Source organism: Papio anubis, chromosome 12 (assembly GCF_008728515.1).
Source record: "Papio anubis isolate 15944 chromosome 12, Panubis1.0, whole genome shotgun sequence".
NCBI lineage: Eukaryota > Metazoa > Chordata > Mammalia > Primates > Cercopithecidae > Papio > Papio anubis.
Window position 1 is genome coordinate 62,578,550 of NC_044987.1, and position 16,177 is coordinate 62,594,726.

At 52.6% G+C, this 16,177-nt stretch overlaps 2 protein-coding genes across 18 annotated transcripts in view; one reads left to right on the forward strand and one right to left on the reverse strand.

Moving 5' to 3' along the window:
- Positions 1–9,646, forward strand: part of LOC103877722 (short transient receptor potential channel 2-like) — a 50,413-nt gene extending 40,767 nt beyond the window's left edge. Inside the window, exons 19-24 of the mRNA XM_031653962.1 lie at positions 1,452–1,572; positions 6,341–6,484; positions 6,794–7,149; positions 7,246–7,324; positions 8,090–8,219; positions 9,021–9,646. Coding sequence (XP_031509822.1) covers positions 1,452–1,572; positions 6,341–6,484; positions 6,794–7,149; positions 7,246–7,324; positions 8,090–8,219; positions 9,021–9,073 — 883 coding nt within the window. The 3' untranslated portion in view covers positions 9,074–9,646. The remainder of the gene's footprint in view (positions 1–1,451; positions 1,573–6,340; positions 6,485–6,793; positions 7,150–7,245; positions 7,325–8,089; positions 8,220–9,020) is intronic.
- An 815-nt stretch (positions 9,647–10,461) lies between these two features.
- Positions 10,462–14,877, reverse strand: ART5 (ADP-ribosyltransferase 5). Of its 17 annotated transcripts, XM_021926224.2 has the most exons (6): positions 14,619–14,747; positions 14,142–14,217; positions 13,753–13,811; positions 11,590–12,319; positions 10,953–10,985; positions 10,462–10,745 (listed from the first exon to the last, which is right to left on the reverse strand). In XM_021926224.2, the coding sequence occupies exons 1-6, from the start codon at positions 14,727–14,729 to the stop codon at positions 10,690–10,692; spliced, it is 1,065 nt and encodes a 354-aa protein (XP_021781916.1). In that variant the 5' UTR covers positions 14,730–14,747; the 3' UTR covers positions 10,462–10,689. The 17 variants fall into 17 exon arrangements, with proteins under 17 accessions (XP_021781916.1, XP_021781918.1, XP_021781919.1 ...); XM_021926226.2 differs by lacking the exon at positions 13,753–13,811 and having other exon boundaries at positions 10,462–10,872; positions 11,794–12,319; positions 14,142–14,381; positions 14,619–14,877; XM_021926227.2 differs by lacking the exon at positions 13,753–13,811 and having other exon boundaries at positions 10,462–10,869; positions 11,794–12,319; positions 14,142–14,381; positions 14,619–14,876.
- Positions 14,878–16,177: the final 1,300 nt, after the last annotated feature.

Genomic DNA, 16,177 nt, shown 5'->3' on the forward strand with positions numbered 1-16,177 from the left:
GGGATTCCGACTCCCAGCTGTCCTAATGTCATTCCTTTAGAATCTCAGCATCTCATTCCCTCCCTGAAGTCCTCCATCCCCTCCCAGCTTTGACTGCTTGGACTTAGTACCCTTCTTTTTTTTTTTTTTTTTTTTCCTGAGGCGGAGTCTTAGTCATCGCCCAGGCTGGCGTGCAGTGAGCAATCTCGGCCTGCAGCTCCGCTACTCCCGGGTTCACATGTTCTCCTGCCTCAACCTCCTGAGTAGCTGGAACACAGGCCAGCCACCATGCCCGGCTAATTTTTTTGTATTTTTAGTAGAGATGGGGTTTCACCATGATAGCCAGGATGGTCTCGATCTCCTAATAACTCCTTGATCCAGCCAGCCTCGACTCTCAAAGTGCTGGGATTAAGGCATTGAGCCACTAGGCACAGCCTGTGTTAATAATAACCAGGGTAGCCAGGCACAGTGGCTCACACCTGTAATCCTGGCACTTTTGGGAGGGCTGAGGTGGGCGAATCATGAGGTTAGGGCTCTGGTAAGCCCGGCAGTGAGTGAAACCCAGTCTTTACTAAAGGAGTACAAGTAGCTGGAGTGTGGCACATGCCTGTAGTACCAGCTGCACCACCCAGGAAGGCGAGGCAGGAGGCTCGCTTGAACCCGAGATTGAAGGTGAGCCAGATGGCACCCACTGCACTACAGCCTGGTGACAGGCCGAGACTCCATCTCAAAATAAATAAATAAATAAATAACCTGCTGGGCCCAGCGGTGCCTCATGCAAATCCCAACTTTGAGGCCAGCTGAGCCCGGATCACCTGAGGTCAGTAGTTCAAGACCAGCCTGGCCAACATGAGGTGAGACCTTGTCTCTACTAAAAATATAAAAATTAGCACGGCCGGTGTGATGGCTCCAAGCCTGTAATCCAGCACTTTGGGAGGCGGGGCGGATCCCGCAGTCAGGAGATCGAGACCATCCTGGCTAACATGGTGAAACCCGTCTCTACTAAAATACAAAAACCCAGCAGGCGTGGTGGCCCGAGCCTGTAGTCCCAGCTACCGGAGGCTGAGGCAGGAGAATGGCCTGATTTCCTGGGAGGCGGAGCTTGCAGTGGCAGGCGAGATAAGCGCCACTGCACTCCAGCCTGGGTGACACAGCGAGACTCGTCTCAAAAAAAAAAAAAAAAAAATTAGCCAGACATGGTGGCACACACCTGTAATCCCAGATACTCAGGGGAGGCTAAAAGGCTAGAGGAGAATTAGCAGGCCGAGTCCGGAGGTTGCAGTGAGCGAGATGGTGCCACTGCACTCCAGCCTGACACGACAGAGCAAGACTCTGTCTCAATAAATAAATAAATAACCGAATTGAATATTTGTTGAGCAAAGAGCCAGGGAGGACTTCATCCCTCTTCCCGGAGCCTGACTTCTCTCAAGGCAGAGACCTGCTCTGACCCTCCCCTGTCCTACCCCCTGCAGGTTTATGTTCATTCTCATGATCATCCTGACCACCTTCCTCTGTGGCCTCAACAACATCTATATGTCCTACCAGGAGACGGAGCAGCTGGGCAAGTATGCAGGGGCAGAGGCAGGATGGGAGGTGGAGAGCCTGGGACCTTGCAGCTTGGAGCCCTAGTGATCTCTCCTTTTTCCCTCCCTCCCTCATTTATTCACTCAACTAATTCTCTTGTTTGCTCACTCCCTCTTTGATTCTGTCACTCTTTCTTTTGTTCGTTTATACATTCATTAATTTACTAATTTTCTCCTCAAACTTTTTATTTTGAAAAATGTCAATCCTATGAAAACTACAGTGGATACCCCTAAACCTTTCACCCAGCTTCACCAATTGTTAATGTTTTACCACACCTGCTTGATATGTTGCTCCCTTTATTCTTTTTTTTTTCCTGAAACACTTAAAAGGAAATTGTAAATACAATGACACTTCATCCCTAAACAGTTCAGGATGTGTTTTAAGAACATAACCACAAAAGCATTATCATACTCAAAAAATTTAACATCATACCATTATATATATGTATATATTTATATTTATATATATTAAATATATAAATATGTATATTTTTTGAGACAGAGTCTCACTCTGTTGCCCAGCTGGAGTGCAGTGGCTCAATCTCAGCTCACTGCAACCTCTGCCTCCCGGGTTCAAGTGATTCTCCTGCCTCACCTTCCTGAGTAGCTGGGATTACAGGCACACCACCATGCCTGGCTAATTTTTGTATTTTTAGTAGAGACGGAGTTTCACCATGTTGGCCAGGCTAGTCTTGAACTCCTGACCTTATGATCCGCACGCCTCGGCCTCCCAAAGTGCTAGGATTATAGGCATGAGCCACCGCGCCCGGCTTCATGCCCTTATATTATTTACTATACAGTCCTTATTGATATTTCCCCAGTTGCCTGGAAAAAAGACTCTCTAGTTTTAAAAATCAGATATCCAATCTAGGATCATATGTTACATTTTGTTGTGATATCCCTTTGGCCTCCTTTAATCTCGAACACACCCCAACCTTCTCTTTGTCTCGCATGAAGAGTGTAGACCAAATTGGATTTATCTATTATTATTGATCATGGCCAGGCGCCGGTGGCTGCGCCTGTAATCCCAGCACTTTGGGAGGCGAGGCAGAAGGCGGATCATGAGGTCAGGAGATGAGACCATCCCTGGCTAACATGGTGAAACCCGTCTCTACTAAAAATACAAAAAATGGCGGTAGCGTTGGCTCAAACCTGTAATCCCAGCACTTTGGGAGGCGAGGCGAGGTGGATCGCGAGGTCAGGAGAATCAGACCATCCTGGCTAACACAGTGAAACCCGTCTCTACTAAAATACGAAACTAGCCCGAGGCCAGTGGCGAGCCTGTGGTCCCAACTGGGAGGCTGAGGGCAGGAGAATAAAGTAAGCCGGAGGCGGAGCTTGCAGTGAGCTGAGATCCCGGCACTGCACTCCAGCCTGGGCGACAGAGCAAGACTCCGTCTCAAAAAAAAAAAAAAAAAAAAAAATACAAAAATTGACCAGCTGTGGTGAGGCCTGCAGGTGTAGCTACTCGGGAGGTTGAGGCAGGAGAATGGCATGAACCTGGGAGGCGGAGCTTGCAGTGAGCCGAGATTGTGCCACTGCACTCCAGCTTGGGCAACAGAGCAAGACTCCCGTCTCAAAAAAAAAAAAAATTATTGATCATAATTAGATTCAAGTTAAGCAGTTTTGGCAAGAACATGACCTAGCTGATTGTGTGTACTTTCCACTGCATCACAGCAGAAGGTGCATGATGTCAGTGTGGCCCATTGGTGAGGCCCATTGCTCTAGCGAAGTCTTCATTGTAATGGTACCAGGGAAGCCCTTTTAGTAACAGGAAGCTATGTTGAGACGGTGTGACAACACTGCTCCCTCAAAAGCTTTCACCCAGTGGATTTAGCATCCATAGATGATTTTTACCTGAACTGGCTATTATAACAGTGGTTTCAAGATCGTGATTTTCTGCCTCTGTCATTTCTTCTACATTTATTCACTGGCATTCTTCTGTAAAGAAGTGCTTTCACCTACTTTCTTTTTTTTTTTTTTTTTTGAGTCAGAGTCTCACTCTGTCACCCTGGCTGGAATGCAGTGGTGTGATCTTGGTTCACTGCAACCTCCACGTCCTGCCAGGTTCAAGCAATTCTCCTGCCTCAACCTCTTGAGTAGCTGGGATTACAGGCCTGTGCCGCCATACCTGGCTAATTTTTGTATTTTTAGTGGAGACGGGGTTTCACCATGTTAGCCAGGATGGTCTTGAACTACTGCCCTCAGATGATCCGCCCACCTTGGCCTCCCAAAGTGCTGGGATTACAGGCATGAGCCACTGCATCCAGCCTTTCCTCTTTTTTTGAATATCACTATGGACTCAATATGATAATCCATTACAGTCATTATTCTTTTGGGTGTTCGATTCTTTCTAAATGTGGCTAATAATTAATTGGTATATTTGTGTATTCACTCATGTATTGTTCATTCACTCCCTTTATTTATTTATTTATTTATTTATTTATTTAAGATGGGGTCTTGCTCTGTTGCCTAGGCTAGAGTGCAGCGGCGCGATCTCGGTTCATTGTAGTCTCTGCCTCCCAGGTTCAAGCAATTCTCCCACCTCAGCCTCCTGAGTAGCTGGGATTACAGGCACACCACCACACCTGGCTAATTTTTGTATTTTTAGCAGAGACGGGGTTTCACCATGTTGGCTGGGCTGGTCCTGAACTCTTGACCTCAGGTCATCCACCCTCTTCGGCTTCTCAAAGTGCTGGGATTATAGGCGTGAGCCACCGTGCCCAGCCCACTCATTCACTTTTAAAAAAATTTTTTTCTTTTTTTTAGAGACAAGGTCTTGCTCTGTCACCCAGGCTAGGGTGCAATGGTATGATCATGGCTCATTGAAGCCTCGACTTCCTAGCCTCAAGCCATCCTCCCACCTCAGCCTTCCTATTAGCTAGGACTACAGGCATGCACCACCACACTCAGCTAATTTTTTATCTTTTTGTTGAGATAGGGTCTTGCCATGTTGCCCAGGCTGTTCTCGAACTCCTGACCTTAAGCGATCCTCTGGCCTCAACCTCCCAAAATGCTGAGATGACAGCATTTCACGATGTCATCGTGAGCCACCACACCCAGTCTCACTCACTTTTAAAATTCATTCACTTTCCTAGTCATTCAGTTGTGGTAGGTTTTTTGCTGTTGCTGAGTTCATACCTATTTACTGACACTTTCTGTGTCAGTAAGGTTCTGTTTCCTGGTACTGGAAGCACAGGCAGGAGAAATAAACCAGACCCTTTGTCATAGAGAAGATAGCCATGTGCACAAATGAGCTCGATTTGTGACAACAAATGCTGTGAGAAAGGAGAGTGTATACTGAGGGTGCCCAGGGGAGGAAGCACCTTCCTCTGTCTTAGATGACCAGGGAAGGCAGGAAGAGAGAATCTGGACTTCACCTAGAAAGGTTACAGACTTCAGAGAAGACATAGGGCATTCGGAGCAGAGAGGGGGCGTGGGCCAAAGCAGGGAGGTATGTTTGGAGAATAGCAAGATGCCTCCCATGGTTGGCACATGGAGAGAATTTTGTGAAAGGAAGTGACAGAGGGTAGCTGGGCCCACATCAGAAGCTCAGGGAGGTCTTGGTGAGAGGCTTGGGCTTTCTCCAGGAGGCCAGGGAGCTCTAGGTGGCCTCCTGAGCAGCTGCCCAATCATAAATTCTTTGTGAGTGCAACTGCCTGATAGTTTTATCGATGATGCTAAAGGACCCACACTTGGTCAAGGCTCTCTCATGGTTCCAGTGTATATGGAAGCTGTATTCAGACCTATGCTCTTACAAAGAATTCTTGTCCATAGCCTGCCTTCAGGCTGTTAGCTTAAAGGAAATGAGCTTACTGTGACTCTTAGTGCCAGGCACAGGAACTACTCATACCAGCCTGCTTTGTGGCTCCTGGTGACATCACTTCACAGTGGCAAGGGAAGGCCAAGCCCTCCTGGGCTATTCATTCATGAGTGACTGCTAAGTAAGTCAAAAGTTTTTTGCTGTTGTTTTTTGAGACAGGGTCACACTGTGCCACTCAGGCCAGAGTGCAGTGGCACAGTCACAACTCACTGCAGCCTTGAACTCCTGGGCTCATGCTCTCCTTCCACCTCGGCCTCCCAAAGTGCTAGGATTATAGGCGTGAGCCACCACACCCAGCCACAAATTTAAATTGTTGGTATAAGTAATATCCATCTCACCCCCCGCACCCCAGAACATAAGGCCATGAAGACAGGAGCGTGCGGCCGGGCGCAGTGGCTCAAGCCTGTAATCCCAGCACTTTGGGAGGCCGAGACGGGCGGATCACGAGGTCAGGAGATCGAGACCATCCTGGCTAACCCAGTGAAACCCCGTCTCTACTAAAAAAATACAAAAAACTAGCCGGGCGAGGCGGCGGGCGCCTGTAGTCCCAGCTACTTGAGAGGCTGAGGCAGGAGAATAGCGTAAACCCGGGAGGCGGAGCTTGCAGTGAGCTGAGATCCGGCCACTGCACTCCCGCCTGGGCGACAGAGTGAGACTCCGTCTCAAAAAAAAAAAAAAAAAAAACTTAGCACCTGTGACACTACCGTGTGCTCAGTAAATACTGGTTGACTGAAAGAATAAGATTTGGAGCTCAGAAACAGCAAGTGTCTGTACTGGCCAAGGTGGTCCAAAGGGCTGCACAGAAGTGGGCACTCTTGGCCGCATCCTGGGGGTGGGAAGGAGTATGTGTGGGTGAGCTCAGGCTCTTCTCCCACCCCTCATTTTTTGTTCCTTACTTGGCCTGGCATGCCAGTTTCAATGAGACGTTCCAGTTTCTGTTCTGGACCATGTTCAGCATGGAAGAGCACAGCATGGTGGACAGTTTCTGGTGCCTGAGTTTGTGGGCCGGGCCCTCTATGGCATCTTTACCATCGTCATGGTCATTGTGCTGCTCAATATGCTCATTGCTATGATCACCAACTCCTTCCAGAAGATTGAGGTGTGTAAACAGAGGCCAGTTTAGGCCAGGGAGCAGAAGGGAAAAAGGAATGGAGAGGAATAGGGTGCAAAGGGGCAAGACATGTGGCATTGTGCTCTGCCTCCACTGTTGTCTTGCTTGTGGCTTTGGACAAGTTTTCCTCTGTAAAATGAGGGTCTTAGTGATGCTATTAGTATCTCCAGACACCAAAGTCTAGTGCTGATTCCCCTTTAGGGTTGGGCAGAGGAGTGTGTTGTAGAGAAGAAAACGGGAACATGAGAGGGAGAGGGAAGGAAACGGATGGGTTAGGGTCTGCAGGCTGGAGAATAGGCTGGGCAGGAACTGGATGTCAGAAAGATGAAAGACAATAGTGGGGAGAGAGGAAATGGGGGACAGTGGAGGTCGGAGATAAGTATGGGGAGAAGAAAGAGGCTGGCTAGGATTATAGACACACTGGAGAATCAAAGATGTGAGGAGTGGGGAAAAGAAAGTCTGAGTGGGCAGGGGGGCCATGTGCTAACGAGGTCCTTGCACCACCCCCTGCTGCCTGGCTCCCGGGATGATGCTGACGTGGAGTGGAAGTTTGCTCGCTCCAAGATCTGTCTGTCCTACTTCCGAGAGGGCCTGACACTGCCTGTGCCCTTCAACATCCTGCCCTCCCCAAAGGCTGTCTTCTACCTTCTCAGGTGATGACCTCAGAGCTCCCACTCCCCAAATCCCCAGCCCCTGCCCCCATTTCCCTGTCCTCTAACCAACTTCTTCCCACCATTGAAATCTCTCAGGAGAATTTGCCAGTTCATTTGCTGTTGCTGTTCCTGCTGCAAAACCAAGAAGCCAGACTATCCCCTCATCCCTACTTTTGTGAGTACCTCCTCAGCTTGTTGCTGGTCGCCCTGGTGTCAGGCCTTCACCTGTATTGTCTATACCATCCACCTGTCTGCATACCCCGGGCTTATCTATCTTTCCAGGTATGTTCCCCAGAAAGCCTGTCTCAATTTCTACTCTCTCACGTGGCTTCCCTTTCCCTCTTCCTGGCTCTGGCCATTTCCTGAATTTCCAACCCTGTGTCATGCAGCCTAAACAGAAGTCCTTGCCACCCTCCTCCCAAGCTAGAAATACTCACTAAGCTCCAGACAGAACTTTTTCTCTTAAACTGGTCCGAGACATACTTGAACATTTTTTTAAAAAAACATGTTAAGAAGTCAAAGAAATGTCCCACAAACAGGGCAGTTAGATGGCTGACAGTGGCCTGAGAGAGGAGGCCAAGAGGCCAGACATCCAAGGAGCTCCCCAGCCCAGTCTGGCCTGGCATGAAGGTGCCTTCCTAATTCAGGTACTGCCAGGTCTGTAGGGGGCTCTCCCCTCCTCACCATCAGCCTCCCAGCCCTCACCCACCCCTTCCTGGTCCTCTCACCGTCAGCCCTTGCCCAGCTTCTGGCCCCTGTCCTTCTACCTTCCAGGTCCACACTGTGGGGTGGAGGCCAGGGGCTAGGTGGGTCAGGGACAGAAAAGTCTACACAGACTTTGCTTGGGCCTTTTTTGCCTGGGGGTCGGGGGGCATGGGCAGTGATCAGAGGAAGGTTGGAGGTAGAGAATCTCCCCCACCCTCTTGTCTTCCCATTCCAGGCCAATCTTGGGGCAGGGGCTGTGCCTGGGAAGGAACAGCATGGATCCTACTGCCTTCACATCATCAACGCCCTGGTGCAGCGCTACATAGAGACCGCCCGGTGTAAATTCGAGGAGACCCAGCAGAAAGGTTCGTCGCCCACCTCCAAGCCCTCCCCATTCCTGTTCCTTGCTCAGCTGGGATAAAGGCCCCATTCCCAGAGTCACATCCTCATTCAGCCTGCATAATATGGGGCCCCATCCTGCCCTGCCCTTGGAAGGGCAACCTGCACAGCATGGCCCCTTGCACTCCATCACCCTCTGACCCATCCGGGCATTTATCCCACTCATTTCATGTAACTGCTCATTCCTGCCTTTAGGTGTGTTCAGTTATTCTCCCATTTACTCCCTTACCCAGTCACTCATTCACCTCTTTCATTCACTCACTTACTGACTCATTCCACCAACATTCATCACTATGGCCTCTTTCGTTCCAGGCCCTGTCTTGGAGGGAGGGACGGGGCAGGGACACATGGGAAGCTTTCAGTCTGGTGAGGAAGAGAAACCATCACACTGGGCATTAAGTGCAGCTAAGACAGACGCAAATTGCTATCAGTGCCTGAAGGGAGAAGGAGCCCGTCATTTTCAGAGGCTCATAAGAAGGCAGAAGGATAGAGTAGCAGAAAGGACAAAGCGGGGAGGGATGTGAACTGGGCCCTGAAGGATGCGGTGAGCTGGCTGGCCATAGACTGGGGAGAGGGCGGGGGGCGGGACGCATGAACGTCTACCCAGTAACAGCTTTCCCCATGGCTTGTCATCCTTCTCTGGCCCCCAGACTTCCCTTCTTTCCAGCTCCTCAGCTCCTCCCTCCCCACCCGATCGGATTCACCTGTCCCAGTTTCACCCACCCACCTGACCCCTAGCCCACACACCCGTTCCTCACTTCTTCCAGTTCTCCCTCAGGAACTCTGGATACGGCAACCCCTGGGATTCTGTAAAGGGTAAAAGGGGTACAGGGCAGGCTCATCCTCTGAAAGGCCCCTCAGCACTCCATCTCCTCCAGACCTGGGCAACAGACTCACAGAGCTGACCAAGACCGTATCTCGACTGCAAAGCGAGGTAGCCTGTGTGCAGTGAACTCTGGCGGAGGGAGGTACACCCCGGCCTCCTGACAGTGCCAGCATCCTGTCACTGCATCACCTGAGTGCACAACAGCTTCCAGAACCTGGGGCCTCCCATCCCTGAGACCCCAGAGCTGACAGGGCCTGGGATTGTGGGGACCCAGGAATCATCAGGAACCGGGCTTCCGGACAGTGGAGGGGCGAGGACTCTGGCTTCTGGAGATTCCGGCCTGCGCTCCCCAGCTCATGTGCTAGTACATAGGGAGCAGGAAGCAGAGGGGGCTGCGGACCTGCCCCAGGGGGAGGATTCGGGGACTGAGGGGAGGTCCTGATACAGTGGAAGGCTCCCTTCTTCTGCTGCTGAGGGTGGTAGCCTAGGAGGGTAAGGGTGGGGGGCCCCTTGGGAGGAGCCTGTGCTGCTTTTCTTGCTTCAATAAAGTTTCTGTTCTGGATGTGAGAGGCCTCCGGGCTGTGTGAGAATCTCTGTCTCCTGATGTTTTGAGGTCCTCGCCCTTCTTTCCCCTGAAATGGACCCTTGTGGGAGTAGGACAGAGAGAAATGACTTGCTCTGTGGTCCCAAGTGTCTTGGGCTTAGGATCCTACTTTGAGTTTCCTCAGATCTTTCATGGACAGTTCCCGACCAGGAGGCAGGAGGCCAGAGAGATGGGAGGTCGGGGTTCCATGGGAACCCTCTGACCAGTTGCTTCCTTCCTTGTCTTTGCACTCCTCACCTCACAAGTGGGGCTGAGGAATCACCTGCCTGCTTTCCTGCCTTCATGGTTGTCGTGAGGACCCCCTAGCTGTTCTAGCTTCTGGATTTGCAAGTTAGAGTGTGACACGGGTCTGCACAGGAGATTGTGTCTAGGAGTGACCAAGAAGTTACTATTATTATTTTTGAGACGGAGTCTTGCTCTGTCACCCAGGCTGGAGTGCAGTGGCGAGATTTCCGCTCACTGCAAGCTCCGTCTCATGGGTTCACTCCATTCTCCTGCCTCAGCCTCCGGAGTAGCTGGGACTACAGGTGCCCGCCACCACGCCCAGCTAATTTTTTTGTATTTTTAGTAGAGACAGGGTTTCACCGTGTTAGCCAGACTGGTCTCAATCTCCTGACCTCGTGATCCGCCTGCCTCAGCCTCCCAAAGTGCTGGGATTACAAGTGTGAGCCACCACGCCCGGCCCCAGGAAGTTATTTTTTCAGTCCCTCAGCCTAGCAAGGCCAGAGTGGGGCAGATGGTCTAGTCTCATGGAATAAACCAATCATAAAATTCCATGTCTCCACACTGCAATACCTTTTAATCAAGTGGCTGCCTCAATAAAATTCCATGTCTCCACACTGCAACACCGTTCAATCAAGTGGCTGCCTCAGTACGTCCCTTGCTTGTCCCGGGAAGTCCCCACCACATAGCAGAGTTCCCTTAGCCCTGCTGTGGCCTCCCCAGCCCCACATCCTGGTTGGGGAGAAGGCTGCTAGGGCTGGGTCTGGAACCACGTTCTTGCTTCTCAAGGCTGTTGGAGGCGCCTCTTCTTCATATGAAGGTCACCCGTTCCCAGGGCTCCTAAGTGGCAGATGTTGGAGTTTCAGGGCCCAATCCCTGAGAGCTGGAACTCCCCAGGGGCCAAGAGCAGGGTCTTCCAGGGGGGCAGAGAGGAGGCCCCCTTAGATTGTGACTGGCTGCACCCCTGCTGGAGGGAGAAGAAAAGGAAGGGGTCAGCAGGGTGAGGGGGAGTCAAAGCAGCTAAGGGAGGATGGAAGAGCGACTCACCTGGTGCAGACACACAGCCCCGCCTCTTCTCCCCTGCAACAGACAGCAGAGTGAGGCCTCCATGTGGACAGACTCACACCCAAACTGCCCGGCCCATCAGGCCTTGGCAGGGCCATTTCCCCTCTCAATCTATTTTCCCTTCACCTAAAGGGAAACTTCTGACTTCCTTTCCTCCTCGGTCCTCCAGGAAGTTTTTCCAGATTGCGTTTCCGTCCCTCTTCCCACCCAAGACCCAGTCACTCTTCCATCTGTCCCTGCCTTAGCACTTGGGAGTGGCACATACCTGCTCTATCAGCCTCATCAAGCCCAGGGCCCCCTGAGACCTGAAGCAGTCCCCCTGGCTCTTTCTGCTGCTTACTAATCTCCTTAACCAGGTTCTTTTGGTCTATTAGACTGTGTAGCAGATGGACCCTTTTGAGGACATATAGAATCATCTGAGAATGTTCACAAATCTGGAAAACACTTATAGGACCCAAAAAAACCCGAGTCACAGATGACATTAACTCCAGCTGACTTCCAGCCCTCAATTCCCCTTTAACCAAGTGGGTCTCCCGAAGGCCCTAGGGATTATTGTGTAGGAACATTCTGGCTTATTTCACCCACACTGCCAGTCCTGCTTCCTCCATGCACAGCTCACCACCCAGATAGGCGCAGTTAAAGTGGCTGCAGGTCTGATTATAGCTCCAGAGAGTCACCAGGCTCTGGGCTCCATCCTGAGAGAATCTGGTGACCAAGAAGACTTCATGGGGGGGAATCAGCACCTCGTGCTCCTTGGGAAAGACAGAGAAGGCCTGGATAGGGGCCCCAAAGCAAGTCGTTAGAGAAAACAGGGTGGCATTACCAAATCTGCAGGCCACTGCCTTATCCAGGGAGCTGGAGGCAAACTGGCCTAAGCGGACAGAGTCTCCCAGCCTTTTGGGTTCAAAGCGAAGGCTGCCCACACCTCGGAACACCACCTCCCCAGGCCCTGTGCTGCAGCCCCCACCGCCTCGCAGCAGCTGCAGGGCCCGGATCAGGTAGAAATGCAGGGCCTTGAAGGGAAAGTGCCTCATGTAGAGCTCCCGGGAGCCTCCGCCTGTCCGCACGGCCTGATTCAACTTCCAGTACAAGGTGTTAGATGAGTTGGTGTAGACCATAATGGCTATTCCATTCTGGGCTTTGAAGCCGGGGGGTAAGGTGAGCCCTCGATGCCTGTCCTCCCAGGCCTCCTGGGCTGCCTCCCAGGATTCCCGCAGCAGGGCATGGTGGGCCATTTCCGCCTTTAGCAGGGGGGCTGCCTTCTCCTCCATCTCCTCTGCACAACCCACATAGGCATCGTCAAAGGTGTCTGGAGCCAGTCCCAGGGGCAGGATGGGAACAGCCTGGGCCTGTGGAGGAAGGAAGAGAGGTGCCACACCGAAAAGAGCGTAAGTTCAGAGCACTGGACACGGGTCCTGGGGGCAAACCCATCCGGAAACACAGAATCTCATTTCTATCCCCAAATATCAGGTATATGCAATTTGGCAAGGACCCAATAAGAGGCTTAAATAGCACAGGCACTGGAGTCAGACAGACATGGGCTGAAATCTTTTTTTTTTTTTTGAGACAGAGTCTTGCTCTGTTGCCCAGGCTGGAGTTCAGTGGTGAGATCTCTGCTCACTGCAAGCTCCGCCTCCCAGGTTGGAGTGATTCTCCCACCTCAGCCTCCCAAGTAACTGGGATTACCTGTGCATGCCACCATGGTTGGCTAATTTGTTCTTTTCTTTTTGTTTTTTTGAGACGAAGTCTCACTCTGTTGCCTAGGCTGGAGTACAATGGCACGATCTTGGCTCACTGCAACCCTGCCTCCTGGGTTCAAGCAATTCTCCTGTCTCAGCCTCCTGAGTAGCTGGGATTACAGGTGTGCAATACCACACCCAGCTAATTTTTCGTATTTTTAGTAGAGACAGGGTTTCACCAAGTAGGTCAGGCTGGTCTCGAACTCCTGACCTCAAGTGATCCACCAGCCTCAGCCTCCCAAAGTGCTGGGATTACAGGCATAAGCCACCACGCCCAGCCTGAAATCTTGACTTTACCACCTATTAGCTGTGAGATCTTGGGCAAGTGTCATAACTTTTCTGGACTTGAGGATACTTCCAACCTCACAGTTATTATGAAGACAGCATAAAGAGCATTACTTCTGTACAACCTAAAAGGGATCATCCTGTCATTAGAAAGGTTCCTGCGGTCGGTGGGAGGTGGGACTAGATGACTACCAAGCACTTTTCTGGCTGTAAGATCTAGCAGGCAGGTGATGTGCAAATACTACACACAGCAAGTGTCCAGCTACCTGACCCCCAGCCCCAGTCTCCTCAGGCTCTCTTTCCCTCTCATCCAGCAGGAAGCCCTTGCAGGTAGGTGCTCAGCCACCACACCAAATCACTGTCAGCTCTGAGACGCCTGCGTCCTCCCCTGCTCTGTACCCACATTTGGGGTAGGGGTGGTGGGGAGGACAAGCCTTGGCTGGGAGAGGCTGCCAGGACTGCAGCACACAGGTAACTCAAGGAGGCTTTGCGGGACTGTGCCTGCGCTGGGAGATGAGAGGTGGGGAGGAGAATGTTGGAGGCATCCAGAGAGGAATGGAGGTGGGGGTTCTAGGAGACAGAATGGGAACCTAGGGCTCCCTGCAGAGATGGAGGTTCCTGAGAGGAAGAGAGTTAAGAGTGGAATCCTAGGGAAGAGTCCCTGGGAGAGGGCTGTGAGGAGTCAGCCCCCAGTCCACTTCCTCAGGGTCTGCCCCCCAATGTCCCCCTTGGGGACTGGAGATGGTTCCTGGAGTTACCTTCCAGGTGTGGAGGCCAAGGCAGCCGAGGGCCATCATCAATGACGCCAGTGCCATCCCTGGAGGAGACGTGAGGGCCAGGAGTCCGGGTGAGGGCGGGACCAGTGGCGCTGGAGTCCTGGTTTCGAGGGGCTCGAGGGAGATCTGGACCCTGTCTCCAGGCGCGCGGGATCCGGGGTCCAGGATTAGGGCCCTGGCGGGGCGTGGGCGGGGCCGGGGGCGTGGGCGGGGCCTGGAGTTTATTGTCCGCCCCCCGCTCCAAGTCTCCGCTCCAGACTCCCGACGCCCCTTCCTCAGAGTCTCCAGTCCGGGGACTTTTCTGAGACGGTAAAGGCGGGGCCGCAGTTTGGCTCCGCCAGAGAGGAGAGGGCCGGGGGCAGGGGACCCACCTGAAGGTTGCGGAGGCCGCGAGCGGGAGGTAGCGCCGAGGGCTCTGGCGGGCGCTGCGCTGTCCCCGGAGTCCGGCTGAAAGCAAGGTTCCCGAGGCTAACTAGAGCCCCCGCGCTGGTAACCCGACACCCCTTTCCCAGCGCCGCACGCGGGGCCGGGAGCGGCCGCGGCAGGGCAGGGGCTGAGGGGCAACTCCCCTTCTCCAGGACTGCGGGGTCTTTCTGCGGGACCCTCCTTGGCTGTGAGGGGGAAGGAACTTGTGAGACTTGGTCTCTCCCTCAGGCGGTCCCTGACCCGGTCGGCCCCTGGCCCCCAGACGACCAGGCCAGGGGGCCCTGCGGAGGTCCCGCCAGCCAAAAGGTCGCCCCTGGAGCACTCTGAATTGCAGAGTTTGCATTTGGCCCACACCTTGGGCCACGTGCTCCAGCATCTGAGCAGCGCCCACTCCCTCCCTTCTCTGGGCCCTCTCCCCATACCCCTTCAGTGGGGTTGGGCCAGAGACAGAGCCCTTGGTCGCAAATCCACAGGATCCAGGCTCGCCCCTCCCCCAGACCGCTTTCGGTACCGCTCAGACTCAGGTGACCCATGTTTGTAAACACTGGCCTTTCCCCCACCTCCTCTGGGCTTATCTATAAATAACCTGGCTCTGAGTTTTGGATGCCGCGTCAGAGGCCATGGGGGAAGGGACCAGCGGAGGAATTCGTAGCTCAGAGAAGAGCTTCCCAGCAGCCTGAGCCAGGAGGAGGGGGGATGTCACCCTTCCTTCCCCCAGCGGCCGGAGGGTCGCTGAAAGCTAGGATTTCTGAGGGTTCCGAAAGCTAGGATTTGGAAATGCTGCCTGCTGGAGCTGAGGTAGGCACGAAAGATTAGAGCTACCCAAAGGACTCCAGCCTGGTCTGGCTCATTAATTTCCCCCATCCCTGTCCCCTCATCCCCTCAGACTGTCAAATAAAAAGTTTCCTCCACCTAGAATCCTGCTGTCTCCCAGAATCCTTTCTGTAGACCAAACGGGAAGACATACTGTGGGTCCAGTCTTGGAGGAGGGTGGGGAGGGAGGTGCTTCTGAGTGCTTGTTAGAAAAACAGCTCCAGGGCAGGGCGCGGTTGCTCAGTCCTGTAATCCTAGCACTTTGGAAGGCTGAGGCGGGAGGATCACGAGGTTAGGAGTTCGAGACCAGCCTGGCCAACATGTTGAAACCCCGTCTCTACTAAAAATACAAAAATTAGCCGGGCATGGTGGCGGGTACCTGTAATCCCAGCTACTCAGAAGGCTGAGTCAGGAGAATTGCATAAAACCAGAAGGTGGAGATGGCAATGAGCTGAGATGGAGCCACTGCACTCCAGCCTGGGCGAAATGCCAGAAAGAAAGACAGAGAGAGAGAAAAAGAAAGAGAAAGAAGTTGCCTGGGCTAAAGGCAAAATGAGAAAGAGAGAGAGAGAGAGAAAGAGAAAGAAAGAGAAGTTGCCTACATATCCTGCCTGCCCCGCTCTCTGGAGGAAGCTGAGTGTTTGCAGTTGCTTGAAGAGAAGATACCACCTGGGGACAGCTTGGCCTGCTGGGACAGCCCCTGAGACCAGATCTACTGGGATCACTGCTTTGTCCCTCTCCACTCTCTGGCTTTGGGGGATTGCTTCTCCCATCCCAGGACCTGGAACCCAAAATAAGGCCCCAAGAGATGGACTCAAATCTAGTCATTGGGGGCCAGGCACGGTGGCTCACACCTGTAATCCCAGCACTTTGGAGGCTGAGGCGGGCAGATCCCGAGGTCAAGAGATTGAGACCATCCTGGCCAACATGGTGAAACCCCATCTCTATTAAAAATACAAAAATTAGCCTGGCATGGTGGCGGGCGCTTGTAGTGCCAGCTACTCGGGAGGCTGAGGCAGGAGAATCGCTTGAACCCGGAAGGCAGAGGTTGCAGTGAGCCGAGATTGCACCACTGCACTCCAGCCTGGCGACAGAGCAAGACTCCATCTCAAAAAATAAAAAACAAAAAACAAAACAACAATAACAACAAAAATCTAGTCATTGGCAG

Bases quoted from the DNA above. Each gene is read 5' to 3' on its own strand.
- ART5 (XM_009186810.3), bottom strand. From the start codon at position 14,729: ATGGGTCACCTGAGTCTGAGCGGTACCGAAAGCGGTCTGGGGGAGGGG. The intron at 12,320-14,141 runs GTGGGTCCCCTG...CTTCCTCCACAG, and splicing joins GCGGCCTCCGCAACCTTCAG to GCCCAGGCTGTTCCCATCCT. The intron at 10,986-11,589 runs GTGAGCTGTGCA...TGTCTGTTGCAG, and splicing joins TAACTGCGCCTATCTGGGTG to GGGAGAAGAGGCGGGGCTGT.